The sequence below is a fragment of the Bombus impatiens genome, unplaced genomic scaffold (genome assembly GCF_000188095.3).
Source record: "Bombus impatiens unplaced genomic scaffold, BIMP_2.2 scf_0140, whole genome shotgun sequence".
In the NCBI taxonomy this organism is placed as follows: Eukaryota; Metazoa; Arthropoda; class Insecta; order Hymenoptera; family Apidae; genus Bombus; species Bombus impatiens.
The window spans coordinates 14,710-36,539 of NT_176559.1; the positions used below are offsets into that span (position 1 = coordinate 14,710).

General features: G+C 32.8%; 1 protein-coding gene across 5 annotated transcripts in view; it reads right to left on the reverse strand.

Moving 5' to 3' along the window:
- The window catches only part of LOC100740700 (tachykinin-like peptides receptor 86C), a 49,006-nt gene that overhangs the window by 10,147 nt on the left and 17,029 nt on the right, over positions 1 to 21,830 (reverse strand). For 4 of the 5 annotated variants that reach the window (XM_024365560.2, XM_033319207.1, XM_003487107.4 and 1 more), the window contains 2 exons: positions 7,380 to 7,593; positions 3,287 to 3,421 (listed from right to left, as the gene is read on the reverse strand). In XM_024365560.2, coding sequence (XP_024221328.1) covers positions 3,287 to 3,421; positions 7,380 to 7,593 — 349 coding nt within the window. The remainder of the gene's footprint in view (positions 1 to 3,286; positions 3,422 to 7,379; positions 7,594 to 21,830) is intronic. The other variant, XM_033319206.1, reaches the window with a different exon arrangement.

The following is a 21,830-nucleotide window of genomic DNA, read 5'->3' on the forward strand; positions in this document are numbered from 1 at the left end:
GTATGTTTGTCTTATGTTCGCCTTTATTTTATCTTTATTTATAAAAGTGCTCGATCTCAGGAATATTTCTCTTAATTTTTAAGTAGGTACCTATCAATAAGTATAATAAAAAAAACTTCGAACGTAGCTCTTTTATCTTTCCGGTTTATCTTATTCTTGTTTGTAGAAACGTTCTTTTATTATCGACTATTCTATATACAGAGTGAGCTACGGGAAATAGAATACTTAATATCTCCCTCGTTTGTCGTATAAAAGAATTTTGTAGAATAAAGTTCTACTGTTTGACTGAGCATATATAACAATTGAAGTTCTTTCTCAAATTATTAGTTTTCAGAATTGTTTGAAGCCGCCGATGGCGAAGCCAATATTAGTTTAAATGTTATCATATATTTTTAACTTGATAGATGTAATTCATCGACCTGTTATAATATGACTTAAATAATCTTGTACTCACACTAAGAAATTTAGGATCAACGAGAATATTATTTGGAGAAATTATTCTATTCGAACTAAATTAGACGTTCAAATGACGACTCTCGGTAATCATGCAAGTACTTAATAGCACTGTATATAGGATATTAAACTATTTCTTCCATTTCTGATGACATAGATGTTCAACACTTAATTACATTCTTTCATGCTTTCATGCTACAGTGGTTGATTACTCGCGATAAATATCCTCCTCTAATATTATTTATATTATCTGCAGCAAGAAATGAAATTTTGTGGGAATTGCAGGCTGCTATCTCTCTTCAGCTTGTTGGCTTCTTAAATACAGTGACATTATTATTCAAACATAGTACTATCTCTGCATTCATATATATATTCTGATTCTGATAATATTATATATATGATTCTTTATTTGTACAATAAGTAGTAATAATTTTTTAATTCGTTTATTGATTCTTCCTGATTGATTTAACTTATATCTCTCAGATCAAGCTTATTTCGAGGTCAAATATGATCCGATGTTAGATACTACGAAATTGAAATATATGGATCACGTTAAAATACATTCGTTGTCTTGAAACATTGTAAGAGAATATGACTTGGAGAAAAGTTTCTTGTATCATGTACTTCTTGTATATCCTTAACCGACTACCCAAACGTCTCTTGTCCTCGGAATGATGGAACAGTGGGAAGGAGAAAAAATATTGAACGTCTTCGAGACATTTTCTACAAAGTGTCATGTGCTTAGCCACGTGTAGACAATTGCTTTCTCAGCGACACGCGAAGGCATCGGGAATATAAACCAACCGCAACACTTCGATGCTTAAACTTTAAAAATCCTCGAGAAATCCTAATAGTATCATACTTATCTATTATTTTGCGTTACTGTACAGTTTACTGTTTTCTACGAGAAACGGCATAATTATTGTCCGGCATAATACGTCTGTGCAAAACTTTCAGTCCAATTTCAAAGAATCATGTTACCAGCACATTTCATAGAAAATCCTACTTTACTTAAAACATAATTTATTATGGGACCTTATTGTCCAACACTCTCTTTAATTCCAATACCGCGCTCTGCGTTATAAAAGACTTCAGAATTCAACACTTGTGTTTCTTATATCGTTTCGAAATATATATCGTGTCTTAATTGGATATTGCACAACGACATAGAAAAGGACACCAGGAAAGGTGTCAGAAAAGGATAACAAGTCGATGGTACAATAATACGGAGAAGCTTCATTGGGATAAGAAGCACGGATGGTGGTCTTGTTCTGGTCTGAAGTGTCGTATGTTAAACACTGTCTCTTGAAATAGATACGGAGGGTCTGTGTCAAAAACTTTGGTAATATAGCGTTGTCCGAAAAATTTCTTTCGTTTTATAAGGAAATAATAGACGCAAAATGTTGTTTATTTTATATTAGTTTATTGAATTATACACGAACACAATAATAGAGATATAACGAAATCGATCATACCTAATTCAATAAAATAATATAGAACAGAAATTGTTGTTCATCTATTATCACCGTATGAAACGAAAGAAACTTTTCGGACAACCTAATAGTATGCCCGTGGTAACTCTAGACTCAGGACAGTCCTTTATCGCTTAACGATATCCCTTTTATATTATTATCTTCCGAGGAACGAAGGCTAAGTTCGTTTCTTGGAACAAAACTGTTATATTTCTCTTCGGTTCTCATCTGATAGTGTTTCTGAAGACGAATTCATTAACCTTTTACCATATATATACGATATATGTACGATCGAGCTTACATATATTTAACGATTTTTTAGAAAGGAACTTGGTTGGAATAGGAAGCACAGATGTTGGTTTTGCTCTTGCCTGAAGTACTGTGTGTTACACACTGCCTCTTGAAACAGATACAAGGGGTCTTTGTTAGGAACTTTGGAGATTTTAGCGTGGTTTAAATTGGATCGGCTTAGCCTCGGTGAATCTGTGGCTTCAGGCTCTCGAGATTTTCTGCATTTTCGAATGCAGCGTTCGATTTATACCCGATTGGCTTCATTAGGCCTGGGTGGCCTTTGTTGCAATGTTTACGAAATATTTTAAAAACACAAGGGAGAACAAGAAAGGTTTTAATTAGGCTGGTCGGTTACGTACGTAACAACGTACTTTACTCTAAAGAGCTTTTTATACAGAGACGATGAGAAACAAAATGTGTTATGTTCGTATTATGTTATATAGTGAAATGCATTCACAGATGTGTGAAAGTAAATGACATCGACATAAAAGAAAAAATATGAAAGCAAAACATTGTATTAGGTGTAAAGTGTTAAATTGAATGTGAAAAAGAGTAGGAATTTAAATTGATGGTATAGTGTCAATTAAGAAAATCTTTACAATTTGCTACAATCTTTTTACTGAGAGAAAATAAAGTAAAAAAAAAACTTCAAATGTTTTGTCAGCAACTGTTCTCTCTATCTCTCTTTCATTTATTTATTTGCTGTATTTAGTTCAGTAATCAAGTATTGCCACAAATTCATTTGTTTTTTATCTCCCTTAAGATAATTTACAATTTGTTTATGAAAACATTTGATATATTGATATAACGGGTTGGAATAATGGTTGGAATAACGAGTGGAGCATATTGCCAGTAGCCCATGCCGTAGAGTTAAATACATGAATTCATTAATAATGGTCTTGCTGCGAATATTTCAGCATATATATATATAATAAATAAAATATATTGATGCATCATTTCAAAGATCTTACAACGACAAGTTCGTTGATTTATTTTTTAATCATTTCTATTTTACTAATTGCGTAATTAATTATCTAAATGAACATATATAAATAATTTAAAAATACTACCTTCTAGACTCTGTTGTTGAATATAACAAACATGGTACAGCCAAAGTTGAAGAGATGACCCATATTAGAAAAACAATCATTATCGTCTTTTTCCGAGACATATGATGTTTCAGAGGTCTCATAATGGCCATATATCTGCAACAGACAATCAGAGGATTTATAAACTTTGCTATTATTCATAACCATCGCTTATCATTAACGGAGATCTGTCGTTTTCATGTGTCACTTTTATGTGTCAGTTTTATGTTGTACTAGTAGTCGCTAGTAGTAATTATACATATGTACATATAATGACTAGCCTGGTTGTTATATTATTCGGATTGATTATAAAAAAATTTGTGTTTGATAGCTTTCGAACGTGCTGGGAAGAAAATACAGAAAATAATTTTATCCAAAGATAATTACACCACGGAATTAATTTGTTTATTGATTATTATTTTTAAGCAAATCTTAATTTTTGCTAAGAAACCTTTTAAACGGTCGACTTAAAAACTGACAGTATAATATAGCGAATACTTCGACGAATATCCCAGAATTTTTTCAAATTTTTTGAAAGACTAGAACAGTGAAAAAATTAAATGTAGATATAAACGATTTTATTCACAGAAACACAGAAAAAAAACATCTTCATCAGACAAAGAAATATCCTTTTTATCGGCAAACAATCTGAAACGCTTCAATAACTCATACAATTATTGATATTTCGAAATTAAAAAATTGTTTCCATTTTCTCGAAAATATCTATGATATGTTTCCTATAAATTTGTAATTCTATTGTGGTGGTCCTTTTATATTTATCAGCGACTTAAATACTTTTTCAAACCTGATTTCCATTATCTTCACATCCAAGCTATAAATTTGTTTGTTAGCTAACCTTACCCTTTCTGTATTTACAAACAAGATATTCATATGATGCATTATTATCATTTGTGGATGTACAAAAACAGTCTGTCCTACTTTTTACCGACATTTAATTATAGATAATGAAAAATCGACACGATATGTCTCGCGTATAGTATCGTGTGAACGTTTTGTCACAGGATATCTCGTCCGCGAATATGAAAGTGCTTCAGCTTGCTCTTTCAGGTATAACAACATAATACATCATGGCTAAGAAACGTATTTGAATGGAACACTTCCGGAAAGCTTTTTATTCAGCGAGTTTCATTAACTTTGTAGCGAGACACGACTATCGTGATTACATTTTGAATTTGAAAATATACATAGAAATTAGAAGATATTTATTGGAAGCATATGCTTTGCGAACGTCATCAAGATATTTGAATAATCAATTATTCGCCACATTAAAAAGCCACAATATTTAATAAGATCATCTTTAGTTCTAATTGTACGTTTAAGACTACTATTTATGCTGTATACTAATTTTTCATTAACTGCTTGTAACTTTTATATACATATTCGGATTGGTTTCAAATTATACTATCATAATCGCGGCGTGTCTCATTACGGTGCTAACGAAATTTCAAAATGTTTCGTACAATGCACGTAATATATTCATAAAAAAATTTGATCGCGAGCTACTTACCACTTACTGCTTCGTGAATAGTGCCAGATACTACTTTTACATTGAGGTGACACTGATAGAGAAAGTAGGTAAAAATCTATCTTTTCATCTTAATTATTGCATAATTAAAGTCGTATACAAGTACGCGTAAACAATGGGACGACGAAACAAAGTTAGTTAGTGGAAATCAATTACATACTGTCTGCGCGGGCGAAGAGACAAATCCTTTAAAAGACAGAAAATGAAGACCGAAGTAAAACGAAAAGAACTAGCTGACGTAACAGAGGAGAGCTAGAACACAGAAAATTCAGAGAAAGCAAAAAGTGAAAGCAAACTGATTCTTAAAAGCCTGGTTAATAAGGCCTAACTAAAATCAAGTTAGCAGTTGTCAGTTAAGTGGCCAAGTGGAAGTGAAAGGAAGGAAGAACAGGAAACGTAGAAGGTGAAAGAAGCTACAAGAAGATAGGGTAGTATCGGTTAAGGGTCGCGTAAAGCCATGTGAAAAATATCGAGAGATTGGAGAAGAAAAGTAGAAAGGCCGGTTAGGAAATCGAAGAATGACGAGGATGTGGTTGGATGGCTTGGCTATCAGAATACCTATAATTAAATTCAATCATCTCACTTACTTGTGAACACTAACGAATTTGACGATTGCATCGTCCCCCTTTAAACTATATTGCATCGTAGTGCATACCTATTGCCGTATATTGCTTTGTGTTTCTTTTCGATCCGAGTTTTATCTATCTATTGCTCACTTATTTTCTCAGTCTTTCTATTTCTCTAATCCATTTTATTTCCATCCCGTCCCCTCAACTCTCTAATGTACTTGCTAATGCGCTTGCTTTTCCTATTCTCTATCGATTTCTCCATAGGTATATAATAAATGTCAGACACCCCTCTGTTTCTTCGCATAAGTTACATAGTATATCATTTTCCAATGCCTCCTTCTTTCATCCGAAGTGCCATGTGGTCCTTGCCGGAATATGTATCTTGCAACTTCCATATACATTATCGGATCGATTCCAGGTTTAACTCTATATATTAATTTCCAGAATTTACATCATAGCTATGTCTCATTAGCATAATGAAATTTCAACAGGTCTGTATAATATACGTGATATTTTGGTAAAAAGATCTGTTGTACCTTCATCCAACATATATAAGATACGTATAAATATACATTGATAAAAGTCGGCCACTTCTTTTCAATAGCGAAGAGTAAGTTATTCTCGCCAAACTTACAATTGAATATATTAATTATACTTTCATCTTACAGCTAAAAACGAGTCAACCAAGTGCAATCACTGTAACTGCATTCTGCTTGTAGATCATCTTAATTGTAGCAATATGTCTAAATCATAAAAAACATTGAAAAAATCTTCCTTATTTTCTGAAAGATATTAATTTGTATCGTTATAAATATAAGTGCGCGCTTGAAACTTTTTCACGAAGAATCGCCAACACACACAAACAATCTGAGATAGAAAGACGCGTACAATCAATAATTCCAGATTCTGAAATGTCGATAGCTACGTGCCAGCACGGGTAATAATTGTTTCTTCCATTCAGCCGGCATCCGTAGAGATAAATTTAAAACTTGTCCGAGCTAAAATAGTTAGAGATTGTAAGACAATTGTTAGTATTGTACAGGATGTCCCTTTCTAATCCCTGTACACCCTAATTGCTTCAAAATATAATTTTAATTATCGCCCTAAATTTTTTTCCATAGCTAAGTATGCAGTATTTGTAGCATAGCAATGTATTGACCAAATAGAAAAAAACTCCTCTTTGGAAATGAAATTGCATCTGCCCCCTCCTTTCATTTCCTATTATTTTCGTTGACAGGGTTATAAAATCTTTCTGGTACGTTAACAGCTTCTAAAACAATTTCTAACATATTTTAATTTTAATCATTCTGCAGAGGTGGAACCTCTACGCTAAGAAAATAATTAAAATTTGAGAGGAGAATGCAAATGGTACGTAATCAAATCTTTGCATCTGACAGAGAGACTATTGTTCGATTTACGTAAATTGCTCTCATAATTTATTTCTGGACACGTTTATAATTCACACATAAAATCATTGTCTTCGTAATACTATTTAAATTATATGCAGATTAATCATTGTGATCAAATATACATACATATGCATTTATATGCAAGTTGAAAAGTTTGGACGACGTTAGGATTTCAAAAGGAATTATGACTTCTTTAAATTTGTTCAGCTTCACGGGGTACAGCTGGAAATTCAAGACTACTCTCAAATTTCGAGCAAAACTAACTTGGGGTACAAGTAATCCTTATGTGAAATCTGGAATCGATCGACCACATAATTATCGAGAAATTGTTAATAATAGTCGATATTTTAATGTAATGACATACGAATCTCTCAGAAGCCAAACTGGCCAATTCCACTATTTACTAATTCCTTAATTTCATTACATAGGCGTACGATTAATATTTAATTCTCAAGAAACAAATGGCGTATCTGCATAAGTTCATGCATAGGAAGAATGTCACAAATAATAATAAATTCAACTACTGGATAACTTTGTCGATCGAAACTTACCTATCGAAGGAAATGGTGACGAGAGTGAGGACACTTGAAGAGACCGTGACATGCGCTACAAAGTTGTTGATAGTGCAGTATACCACGCCAAATGGCCAGTCAGAATTCAGTAGAAAAATGAAGTTGAAAACACAGTTAAGTAATGACATCATCAGGTCAGCCACGGAAAGGTTAACTAAAAAATAGTTGGTGACCGTGCGCATCCGTTGATGTGCTGAAAACATATAAACCTGTGATTAATTAAAATCCTATGGAAACTAACATTTTATCGTTATTATAAAATTTAATCAAAGAATTCACTGAAATTGTTGAATATACATATCTGTAAAACACGGGCATCAAGTGAATAGTTGAGATATACTTTCATATAAGTGACATGTCATCACATCATTTCGTACAGACATACTCAACACGGATTTTGTCTAACAATCTTTTGGTAATTTTTTTACGTACAGATATTTTGATTTGACTGTTTTTAGAGGATGTCATTCTTCGTACGACCTTTGTCTGATTGTCTGTAATGTGTCTGACTCATGTTACTAGATTTCTTTGGATGATTAAAACAATATAAATATCATAGAGTAACAGATTTTCAACAATGTGAATGATACGGATAACATTGTCAGAAAAAAACGCGTAAATATGATATTTTGTAAAAATATAAAAATGACGTATATGTTTCAAACACTACTTGATTACGAAGAGGTTTTGATCATGTAAGGCAGAAAATAACTCTCACTCAGAATTCAGATGAAGTATTTCCATATAAGTAAGTAAACTCATTGCTGGTATATTTCTACGTATGCAGGATAATCCTTTATTTCGCACATAAACATGACATATGTATCGCAATACGTGTATGATGGATACTGATTGTATATTGTCGCCGATGGAAGCGGTCAGGCGACGATTCTCGTGAGATACAGCGTCGCCATACATACTGATTTTTAGTATCCTCGTACGCCAGCTACCGACGACTTTTTGTGCATCCATTCGGATTATGACGAAGCATAGAAACACGCATGAGAAAAACTTCAGAATGTTGAAATTTAATTACTGCGAATTATGAGAGCAGAAAGGTACTTCAATATACAATAAAGAAGAAATACGTTGATTTATTTAGTCCTTTATTAAAATCATCAGATATATTATACTAACATTATTTGTGCCTTTGAAATTATTTACGGGCTTGTCTTTAATTTCATTAAATTTTATTGATATTGCTATATACAGGGTGTTCCCAATTTTAATGTCAAACTTCTGGAACGTGTAAGGAGACCGATAAATTAAAAAAAAACATATGTTCTTTAGATAATTGCACGTTTTCGCTTCATTTTGAAGAAAATCCCCACAAACAATCAAAAAGGTTCTCACTTTTTTCACGTACTTATTTACACTCATTTATTCTGAAAGATCGAGCCGTAGGTGCAGAACAACAAATATCACCAAACCAATGTACAGCTACGATTTAACTGATCAATGTAAACGTGTTCTCTGTCAAAAATTCAAGGTTCTCAACATTATCGTACGTAAAACGGATCAATACGTATTGTCAATACGATATTATAAATATCATCGAACATTAACAGGACGGGTTGACGTCAAGAGAAATATTGTCAATATTTCGAATATTCACGGAAACTTGATAAAAAATACTTCTATTTCACAGATACATACGGATTCGGATATAAACCAATTCACCACAGTTACAAAAGTGAGCAAATTTTATTTAGATGATTGAATTGAAACAATGAAGAAGAAAGCAATGCAAAATTGAAATTCCACATAAAGCGAGACAATATTGTAGTATCGTGGACAAATAGCCTAAGAAATATCTGGTGAACCATAAACAATGTCGCGAGAAAGCCTAAGTGCTGACAGGCCCATCAATGTATCGTGGGTCCTTCGGTCGAATGGTTACGCGGAAAAAAGGCCTACGTGATAGGGCTATGAGAAAAGACAAAGGGATGCTTAAGGGACAAAGACGAATTAACAGTCCGTCGTTAGTTGAGAAGTCTGTGAGAAAGAGTGGTCCGCGTGAAAGAGAGCGTTGGAACCGTGGTTACGAGAGTTGTAAATTAACTATTTAATTGTCTTAGTTATAGCACATTACTGTATTTAGTTCACGTTAAATAACCACCGTTTCCTATTTAATCCATTTTAAATAAATAATACATCCTACAACATTGTATCGACAATATATATACACTATATCGATCGTCTGAGAATCTCTTACTTACGGGAATGTTGAGAAATTCGAAATATCGATAGTCTGAACGCACTTTTAGATTTAATGCTTGCATCGCTGCAGAAGGCCAGCATTTTAAACAGTATCTTCATTAAACAGATAGCAATATGAATAAATAAAATGAATATAGATCGTAGTTATAATAATAGTATAATAATTTGAACAATAATTGGTGGAGCGCGGACACAAGCTTAAAAAGATTCAATTTTTTTCAGAGAAAACTTTCATCGAGTAATATTTAATAAAACATTAGGATTAGTGCAGCAGGTTAGTATGCGCTGTGGTGGCTGTATTAAAGCGAAAGTCAGCACATGTTAACAAAAAAAATCCATGGACGAGGTGGACATTAATTTAATATTCAACCAGCGCGCAACTACCGTAATGCGAGAGATAGGTTCAAGAAAAATGTCATGTTGCAAAAATCATGTTATATTCAGATTACATACGGCAAGCGAATCTATTTTTCATAAATGATTCTTTTAAACGTAATGCGAACTTTATATATCCAGAAAAGCCAGCATCGTTCATATCCGTTGGAAAAGTCTCCGAAAAAAGTAAATAGTACTTTTCGTATTTCGTTGAAAATATACTTTTATAAGCTACTATTATAAGCGCGATTCTGTTTATGCGCGTGACAATATTTAAATAAATAAATTTGCGTGCAGGTAAATTTCTAATAATAAGCTTGTGATCAAAAATTTCATCAGGCAAATTTTGATCTATCCCTGTAGATCTATCAAGTAGGTAGGTTGAATGCATTTTTAATGAAGTGTCATACTAGTCACCTTACGGCAACGAGTGTTGCGCTGCAGCTTGTACGAAGTAAACTTTTGTGAAGGAGAAAATAAGAGGAATTAAAAGTTTCCTTTACACTAAACTTTTCATACAGTTCTGAAATAATATAAAGCATCGATACGAATATGTATGGTAATTTCAAAAGCAAGAATTCTTATTCCACGCATGCACTATAATCAATTATAATAATAATAATTATTATTGGACACTATGTTCACTTTCGGTCAGCTAGATCGAAGTAGTAAAAAATGCACAATTTTTTTTTAGCGAAATAGGCTATTGGCCATATAATAATACATTTTTCCATAATTCTAGTGCTATATCTTACGTTCTTAAAATACAATAAGGTGTAATACATAGGACAAGAAGTGAAAGCTTTTATAAGAAAATTTTTATAGATACGAAAAAATGATTGCGTTTACTAGTACAAAAAAATGAATTAAAAATGAATGGTTGGCTGTCTTATGCTAGATCTATGCAGACTGAAGCAGTGTTTGCGAAAAAATATCGATCAATGTCAGTGGAAGCTGTTGTCGATCGAAAGTATTATTGATAACAGTTCTTATTGATCACAGCTTGTATCGGTGAATTGATGTCGATGGAACTGTCGACAATCTCAATGCAACCCTGCGATATATTAGTACACCGCGTGGATAAACTTGATGCGGCGTCAGATAACCTATTAGTATTGAATTAGTATTGAATGATAAATCTATTGCGACTGCAAAATCAGGAACAAGGGTCAGAAACACGAATGCGGCTTTCATAGGTAGGAAGAAATTTGTACAGGATCAAGCAAACTGGTATATAGCTAAGACTAGGGCTGAGATACAGAACAGTGGACCTCGTAACTTGCTATATAAAGTGGCATACTTCGAATGACAAAGGTATACCGTATACTGGATCCAAGTGAATAACATGTACAAACGGACGTAAGAAGCTTTCTTATGAAAAAATAAGAAGAGAATAAAGAATGACATATTTTCGCCCAAGACTTAATTTTCGAAAAGATTGAATTTGAAAATTTGTCTAGTATATTTGAATTTGGCTGAAAGAATGAAATATTTTCTATCCTATTGCAATCCTTCCATCGTTATTCTAACATTTCTAATCGTCGAAAGGCAAAATTACGATACGAAGGGAAAGAAATCTAAGACGGAAAATTATAACGACAATTAGTATGTGCGGGTCAGGTTATTACAAGACCAGAGTCTTCTCATTAGCTCGGACAGGTATAATAAGTGACCCTAAATGTCAGAGTGATTACAAAGGGCAGGATATAGTTCATGTATTGTAGCAATGCCAGCTACTCGAAGAATCGAGAAGGTAAAAAATATGGAATAAAATTTGGCCGTTTAAGCTTTCACTTTCAAAAAAATAAATTTGAACATGTCTAGTGAAGAAATGGGCCTAATACGCGCATTTCTCCCAGGATCAAAGCATCTTGTGAACAAATTTGAATCTAGATTTTTTTAACACTTTCTATCTAAGAAGAAGACTAATCTTCTGTCAAATATTTGAATCTTCAATCAGTTTGAAATCAGATATTATTATATCAAGTGTCATACGACAAGATTATAGTTTCTTTTTATTTTTTTCATAAGAAATCACCTCAAGCCCGCTTATTCCTGTTATTCAACCGGACCCTGTACATGGAGTTAAATATTGTAGCTCTATTGCTTGTTCCAAACTCCACTTAGGACGTTACGTTAACACTCTGCGAAATCTGATTCCAGTCCCCTTTGTAGCGTTTATGCTTTATACATCAGCCATTGTAGAATCGGGATCAAGTCTTTTTCGACGATATCGTTGAATTGTCGCATTCGTATATTCAAAATCCGTCAGTTTCTGAAGAAATTCTTCACGTCACTTACCGTCATACGAAGTCAAAAGAAAAATAGATCTTCAGATCGAGCATTTCTAACTTCCTCGAACGCTTGTACTTGAATTATCTCAAGCTACGTTGCAACTCTTTTATCAGGCTATATGCATTCGTGTCATTTCCTTCAAAACTAACTATGGAATCTTTGTATTCCCGGAATAAAAAATAACAGTGGATTGTTTTTTATGGGAAATTTAATACATTCAATGTATGCATTTATGCAACAAATTTGAAGACGCAAACATACACAGAACTTACGCGAAATATTCAAAATATAGTATACAAATATAATATTCAATAGGTAAAACAAATCTTTGCTTAGATTCCATTTTTTATTTATATTTATAAGAGTATGAAATTGCATAAAAATCTACAAAATAGGTGTCATGTCAAGTATACTTGAACATGCATGATTCTGAACTAGATAGATTATTCTACGTGTGAAAGAGAGTTGGAAATGTGGAATAATATTTTTTACGAGACGAGAGAAATAAATGTGAAAATTATACATCTGTGTCAGGTCAATTCTTAACTAGACCCGTTCAAACCTCATTCTCCTGAAAATAAAATCTTGAGCGAAATCTATCCCACATTTTTAATTTACCTTCGCATATACAATAGCCTTCTGATTCTTTACTCACAGCCAGTCGGTAATTAACCACATTCTAGTATACTTGACAAACTCGCAAACTCGACTTTCTCGAAAACTAAGCCTCTCATTTTCTACTTTTCTTTTTTATTCTTTTAGAAGAAGTCTGCTTTTAGGTCCATTTGTGCGTATGAGTCGAACGGACTCCATATAGCTTCTGCATACTCCAAAACTTTCATAGTTCTGATGATTAGATAAGGATCAGTTTTAATGACCTGGCAGGATACATGTACGCGACGTGAGCCAACTCTATTTGAGAGGTGCATTGGGCTAAACACGCGCGTTTCACCTTCCTAGAGGATCCTTACTTAAGGAACCTAATACGAATTCAGGAACTCGCAGGAGACAGGAACTTCATGAACGAATCGGACTGCGAAATTGTCATCCCAGTACAAATCATATTTGTTATAGAAATTGTGGCACGTTTGAGACGTGTGGACGATACTGATGTAAAATCAGAGTCGCAGCAGATGTTAACACATTGTTCAACTGTACGACGAATAAACTCGTGTATTCGTTATTCATGTACAAGGGTTATCGATCGGTAAATTCGTGTTTTCATGCAGAAAGTGAACGTGTTAACTTTTACATGAAACAACCGGTGGCATCAATTAGTTTTTGCATAATATAGTTGGTTAATAATGTATTAATAAGGTCTTGTAATTATAATTATTTGACGCTGAGACAACTCGATCGACAAAGTTGTATTATATGGGAGCTTTCATAAAGATTTACGATTGCAAACATTGCTGATTTGAATGGGTTTCAAGGATAATTAAACTCGAGCACAATCACAAGTATTGCGATAAATGAGTGGAAATATATGTCTCCTATGTAAATTACGTTACATACAAACCTCAATCGGTTTTGTTACACTGGAAATCTAGGAAATTCATGCGATCTAATCTCACTAAATATTAACCGGCTCAGGGGACGCGACGTGAAATAACTCGTTTCATCCGACGACTGCGCTTTTTCTTTTCCTCGTCTTCCCTTATGCGGGTTTTGCACTATCTAGTGGATTTATTTTGTGCAACCTGCATGAATCATAGAGTTTTAGTTTCCATCTTCTTGTTTATTGGTTATTCTCAAATAAAAGTTATTCACAGGGAAAATTTGAATAATTATGAATAAATTCGTATGCATTATATGTTATACGTACTATGTCCATATACCTATGGTATACGTTGTGTTTATTACTTTGCTTTTTTAAATCTCTACTCTGAAATTCCATAAACTTTAGTATTTTCGTATGAATTTCTGTGTCTAGGTAGGATTAATGTTTAATCTGTTGTTGGCGTGTTGCCGTTGATTGAATCCGCGGGTTAAACGCGAAGTAACTTCTACATGATGAGTTTGTATCATAGTTGTTTTACTATCGCGGTGACATTGTGAAATAGAATGTTTCGCACTACAAAATCTTAACCGCGTCGCAACACGTCGTGATAATTTATGAAGATATGTTGTACGAAGGACCAATTTTATTTACTGTGTTTACTTTTTGCCGCAATTTACTTGTCTAATATAAGCTGCAAGGATCGTTGTCTACCAAATTGCGTGCCAAATGTTATAGTTTTCTTCTCTGAGATATGTAGGAGTATACTGGCGAACATGAGTTGATCAGTTTGATGATTACTGTGGTCCCTTGCTTTACGCTGCTCTATATTTGTCGTACAGAGAGGTTTCGCTGATTATTTGCCCTCAATAAATAATAAACGAAGCCTGAAATACAATTTTTTCCAGATATTGTAATTGTCATGCGACAAATTTTAGAAGCCGCGGCATAAGAGTTAGTATCCTTAATTTCAAAATTTTGGTTACGGATAAGCGTTATGAATGATAAACATTCTTTCGATAAGCCGTAATTATTGTCGATAGGAATTTTATTTTGGCCATGAATAACCATTATCAATGACGGAAATTTAATTTTAATTATCAACAACCAATATAAATGACCGGAATTTTTCTTGGTTGCCAGTATAACCATTATCGATGGTCCGAATTTTATTTTAGTTACCGATAACCATTATCGTTGGGCAAACATTATTTTTGGTTACATGCGGTTATTGTTAACTGCTATTAACATTATTAATAATTCTGTACATGTTCATTGATAATATGAGAAACATTAATTGTAAAACTTATATATTTTATTGCATAAAAAACGTAATCATAATGTAATCATATGTAATCAAAATAATCAAATGTAATCATAAAAAACGTTTGTCGTCGATATTGTTCGTAACTAAAGAAAAATTTAATCGCTTACAGTGAGTATTCATAATTATAATAATTAAAAATTAATATTTTCCAATCATCTCATTTTTTGAAAAATTTCTTCCAGACTTATCGATAACTGACTTCCACTTAGATAAAAATGGATTTTTACCAAATGACATTTTTCCACAAAATGTTTAAAAGAACGGTTACTTTGATTTTATGACTTTTTCGTTTCATTTCAAATCGTAGAGCATCCCTTAAATCTACCATCTGCTACTACACACTCTGCATAGTAAATATGGTCATTATGCAGATGCACGTACAATCATTTTTAAAAGGTTCACCGTCATAATAATATATGATGATTCTACTACAGCATTTTTTCTACAACTTCCAGACAAAATTGTGTATTACTATATTGTGTACTGCTATATCTATACTACTATATTCTATAGATTTTGCTAAATAGGTTGAATCGACTCAACTATGTGTTTTAGAAAAATCAGTTTAGTTTATCCTATATAAACAATAATCAGGAGCTTTTTAACAGAAGCACGTTATATTAATATCATGGTCGAGAATAATAGAAAAATAAAATTGTTTAATGGCCAAAGTAATAAGCAAGAAATAATAATTAAGAAATAATAATATTCAGATTCAGTCACATATTGAGTACGTCATTCTGTTTCTCATTTCAAATTTCTGAAAAATGAGTGACTATTGTCTAAATACAAAATTAATTGAAATAATGTTTAATTTTGTTCTTAATATTATTAGAATCCGTAACCGCTAGCACGACTCTTCCCTCTCTCTCTCTCTCTCTCTCCTTTTTTCTCTTAGAGAATTTTTTCAATGTTTCATTTTCTTAATCTTGTGATGGATTTAGTTCGATTCACTATCGAATACAAATGAGAGAGCATTTATGTCAATGCGATTAAAAGCTTCAAAGCTTTTTTAACTCTCTAATTGCTGAATATATATTCCTGTGATAAGACGAACGGTGTGCGATAAATTTTGCTATCGACTGATTATACGCTATGCGGAATCCGTAAATTTACGGGCTCAGCATGGACACGAATTTCACAGGACTGAGGTACATTTCCGGTAGTGAAAGGGTTAACTCCATGCATTACGGTTATTTCTAATTAATTTCTAAGTTATTATTAATTGCTCGTACTATGTATGTACATTATTAAATATATTATTAATGTAGAAGCAAGAAGTTGGGAAATAAAAGATTTATATTAGAAATTGTATTATGTAAGTTGACAAATAGACTCTTTAATGACACTTGAGTATGTGAATTAACGAGGATATGGATATTCAAGATATTTTTGTAAACCAAGTCTAATTTCTAGACTGTGAGATTGAAATTTAATAAATACTTTACATAACATTATTAGATATATTATTTATTGATTTTATTGTTTTAATACAGTCATTGCTATACAATAGCATTGTGAGGATAGCTGAGCGCTGGAAACCGATATTTCTCATTCGTTCTCATTCAAAAAACGTATTCTATGAAAATAAAGATTTTGATTCAAAGTAAATCTTATAACGGAGGAAACATTAGATAGATAGGAAATTATTTCGATTTAAAGATTTTGATTACTCCTCATAACTGTACGAATAAAATTACTTTTAACATCTATTTTAAATACAAGTTGTATTCTCGTGATATTGATATTGATTACAATACTTTCGCTATCTTTTATAACCACGTGAAATGCAAACGTTAGATAATTCAACATTCTTCAAAGTTAAATAGCTAATTATTGCTAAGTAATAGTTTACTTAACATTCTTCAGAGTACAGTAGCTCTTGAATTTAATTCCAGTCGCATGTAAGAGCGAAGTCAGTCGTTAAGTAAATTTGTATGTGAAAATAGAACCGGTGTTTGTTCATCAACCGGGTTTAAGTATTCCTTATAAGTATCAGTATACAATACACGTAGTATACGTAGTATAATGGTATACGATATATGTTTTATTACAACAAAGATTTCTTACAATTATTTAAAAGAATTACAGTAACATAGTAAATTATAATAATTGTATCTTGACAAAATTTTAATCTAAATTCTCTTAGAAAGTTCAAAGACGAATGAGATAGGGCGTTCTAAGAAGTCTACTCAAAATTTGGATCTGTAAAGTCATCTAGGATCTATAAAGTATCCAATCAATTGCTTTTGTTCGAAATAATGTATCGAGGAAAGAACAATTGAAATCGTAAAACTAGTAAGAAGAGCTACACGGGTTAACTATTCAGTGTACCTCTATTATCGGAACTGCTCGGTAATCCGAACTGTCTTATCTCTCAAACCTGTTCGGTAAACGAGCTTCTAGTCTATTATATCGCTCACTCTTCCCTCGCCATAGGCGCGCTTCGGGCGCGTGGAAGGGTATATCTAACGAGCATACTGATTGGATTTTTCTTTCGTTCAGTGAAAGACAATCAATGTTGGAATTTTACTTAAAATTTCCACGAGTCACGTACAAGGTTAGGTTAGTTAGTCTAGCTCGATGGTCGAAACGAGGAAAAAGTCGTTAAGTCAGCCGTTGTGACACAATGCATAAATCTTCTGTACTTAGCGATGGAATCCAAAACAGTCCGAATCGCTTCGAATCTGTATGATATACAATGTAGTGACACGTCTGAATCACTTCGAACAGTATTCGAAGCTTAAAACTCTTGAAATTCTTGATTCACGATCAATATTTTCAAGACTTTTAGGATGAAAAAAAGAGAAATTAATATTCTTAAATCTAGTGCTTCGGGTGTTGCTTATCTTAAAAAGGTTCTGTAAGTATCGATCGTGCTCTGTCGTCAAAATATCGATCGACGATTTCTCAGACATCTCAGATTTCTCAGGCCAATTCGTTTTTGCCTACGTTTCAATAAGATAATAAGATAAATCTATTAAGATTCAAGACTTCCAAGAGTATTAAGATGTGAATCGAGTTTGAAACGATTCGAATTTGTCGCCATATGTATAGATTCGAAACGATTATGGTATTTCAAATCCATTGCTAGCTGTACTCCAGCACAATCTAACGTTTCTTCGAAGTCAGCTGTTTCTTTCTTTGTACAGGCAGTTAATGTGAATAATCGTTTGATCATTCGATCGTAAATTATGTCTGTCATCAGCAGGAAACAGCCTGCGTCCTCCCATCATTTGGGAACATTTCCGTCATTAGTCGGTTGAAGATCTAGCAGTCGGAACTGCACTACCTTCTACTCCTGAACTAGGTAGTCCTCATTAATTTGGCAATAATTCGGTAATAAATAGTTGTGTCATTATCAACGGGCAGTTACACTTACAACGGGTGCTTCATAGATAGATATGACATTTTCATACGTTGTTAGTGTTGATTCTTTTTAATGCATGCGACACCTGTTGCGACACAAAATTTCTTTATAGTTACATATCGGTACAACTGCTATTTATGTATTTCTAAAAGGAATTAAAGATATTGAAAGATATTGATTTTTATAATTTTTTATAGATATAACAAACGTACTTACGTAAATTTTACAAAATTATATTTTATACCTTTTTTACTTCTTTTTTTCTTACTAAAGGTGAAAATGAATGGTTTGTGTTACATTTTAATAACATGCGTCTTAATGCGAAACAACAACAAATTTGTTAAATCAACGTTTTTACCATAATATTTTATATTTAAGGAGCGTATGCTATGTATAGTGTTTCCTTATCGACTATATATGTACATATGTATATGTGTAGGAAGAATGCAAACTTCTATGCTTAAACCTTGTAAATTCCCCGCGTGTATATTTTCCAACTTTACCGTGTTAAAGTACTGAATTATTGTTAAGCTATTGCGGGTGGATTGTTAACATTGTTTAGGCGAAGATAAATTCCAATAGAATCTTGTTTAAACAGCGTTGAATGATTTCAAATGATCGTTATGTTATGTTAAATGTTAAATGATCATCGCGTGTTTGAATAGAGTTAAATGTATTATATGATACTCATCATTTTTATTTCGTAGTTATGTAGATAAGATATTATGTTAAAAAATCTGAAAAATAATCTGATAAATATAATCATTTTGTTTAGAAATTGCGTAACCCATTTAATTCACAAAAACAAAAACCTACACATAATAAGATTAGCAATTTATTCCAATACCAATTTTTAAATGAATTGTGCATAACAAACTGATATGTAGGAAAATAGATGTAAAAAAATATTTTGAGAATTAATATTTAATTCTCAAACGACAAATCAGTTACTTCCATGAGTTCATTGATTACAAGATGACATAAATAACAGCAAATTCCAAGGTAAATTGAGAGAATAGTGCTTGTGAAAATAGAGTTACACCATTACTTTTTCCTGCTTCTCAATTTATGGAGTTAAACAACGTGGCTTCTGAACGGTTCATACGTACATTTGAGATATTCATGGAAGAGGAAAATTGCAATACGTGTGTGTATTCTCGGTGGACGCATGCGTTGCTTCGTCGACTTTTATTCGTTAGCTTTAGAATGGAAAGTGTAAATGAAATAGGGATAACTCTTCATCAGCTGATCTGCTGGCCTACATAGCTGCCGGTGTAAATCAAATTAATTCAAGTATCAAAATTGTTGATAGTACTTTCATTGAAATATCTTCAGAAGAAGGTAAAAAATATGGAAATTTTATTTTTCTTATTTCGTTGATAATATCGTTATATACACGGTATGTACAGACTTATATGCAGAGAAACACATTCGCTCTCTCTAATTGAAAATGTCATGAAGCCAGTTTTGATTTGTCCCTGTGGAATCAGCAAGTAGACAGGTTAAATGGAATGCAGCTATTCATCTCCGACGTTTAATCGAATATCGTACGATTACCTTACAGCGCTAAACATTACAGAATATCTCCCAGCTTTCATGCAGTAAATTGCTATTGGAAACGAGAATAGTATTAATAATGTCAACATAATATAATAATACTAACAATAGCAATAATACTAAGTTCTTCTTTTTTATAATACCATGTATCTTTATTTACACTAGAATACTGCAATTTTTTAATTTTTCTATGTATTTTCAGATCCGTTCCGAATTTTTTCAATACAATCACTGTAGTCGTGTCTTGTTATAGTGCTAGTGATATATCAAAATACTTCGTATAACGTATGTATATATATAGAAAGCTTCCAAGAGTGTTCGAATACTATTGTTGTGAGTATAGTACAGCATTAAATTCCTGTATCAAATGCAATAGGCTAATACATATGAGAAGACAATCTTTCATTTAAAACGACGAACATTATTTTGTATACATTTTGTTTGTTTGTTTGTTTTCTTTTTTTTTGCAAAGCCTTTAACGAGACAGTTCAGTCGTTGTAATATAGTTATAATTTACACAATGAGTAGATTGCATCGTCGAATAAAGGTTTAAAGGATATTTGCAGGACATAAGCCATTCTTAATGACTTAATCTCGCTTTTCGCGTTGAAACGTATTGCGATGCATGCATCGACACTTAGGTTTCATGAAATTTGCATCAGTTTACCTCCGCATTACCGATTCTTCTCAGTTGTGGCGTGATACTAACTTTGAAACACGTATTTCGAAATGTCTGATTATTTTTCAACCCCATTATTATCGTACGGTACAGTATTATCGTCAAGGTACGTTGATCGTAAGAAATAAAAGATTAAATGCTAGGAAGAAATGGGCGAAAAGATGGTTAACTGAAAGAAGATAATCGTCTAACCGTTTGCGTTATTACAAAGACCAAAAAACGAATGAATCGACTGATTGTAGAAAATATTTGCGTATGGATGATACTGTTTTTCAACATCTGTTGGATAAAATTCGCCTATGGATTGAAACACAAAGTACAATGATGAGAGATGCAGTTAGTGCAAGAAGACAGATCTTTTGCATCCCTTAGATTTTTAGCCACCGGAAAGAGTTAGAAAGATTTAAAAATTAATACTGCAATTTCACACCGATCATTCAGCAAAGCGATTTCTGAAGCATGCACATATTTATGAAGAATCGAACGAGGGAAATTTATTTCCTACAAAATTATATTTGGTATCCCGATTTCTCCATCGATACAAGTTGATTTTGATACCGATTCGCCGATGCAGATCTACGCTTCGTCCGATTACTATTTATTTGCATCGATGGGACACGCACTTTCTGACCAGCACTTCGCTTCTTACGAAAATGTACGAAAATGGCTCGATGACTGATTTGCCTCAAAAGAGCGACAGTTTTTTTGGCGTGGCATCCACCAATTGCCAGACAGGTGGGGAAAATGTATAGCTAGCGGTGGGCAATACTTCGAATAAAATATTTTTAATCATTTTCATACAATAAACGTGTATTTTCTATACAAAAATTCCGGTTTCATATTTACATGCCTGATATACATCGCAACATGTCATGAAACCCAGGCATCGATGCATGATGCATTGTTCAACCTGTACAATTACCTTTGCATTAATTAATTTCTCAACTCTCTATATGTATCAAGCATCAAAGCTTTATGTAAGGCAATTAAGTGATATCCATTTATAATTCAGCAGAATTTATAATTTAGTAGAATTCTATCGACAATATTATATGGTTATATTAAATGAGATATACGCTGTGTTAAACATTATAGAAACCCCTTGACTG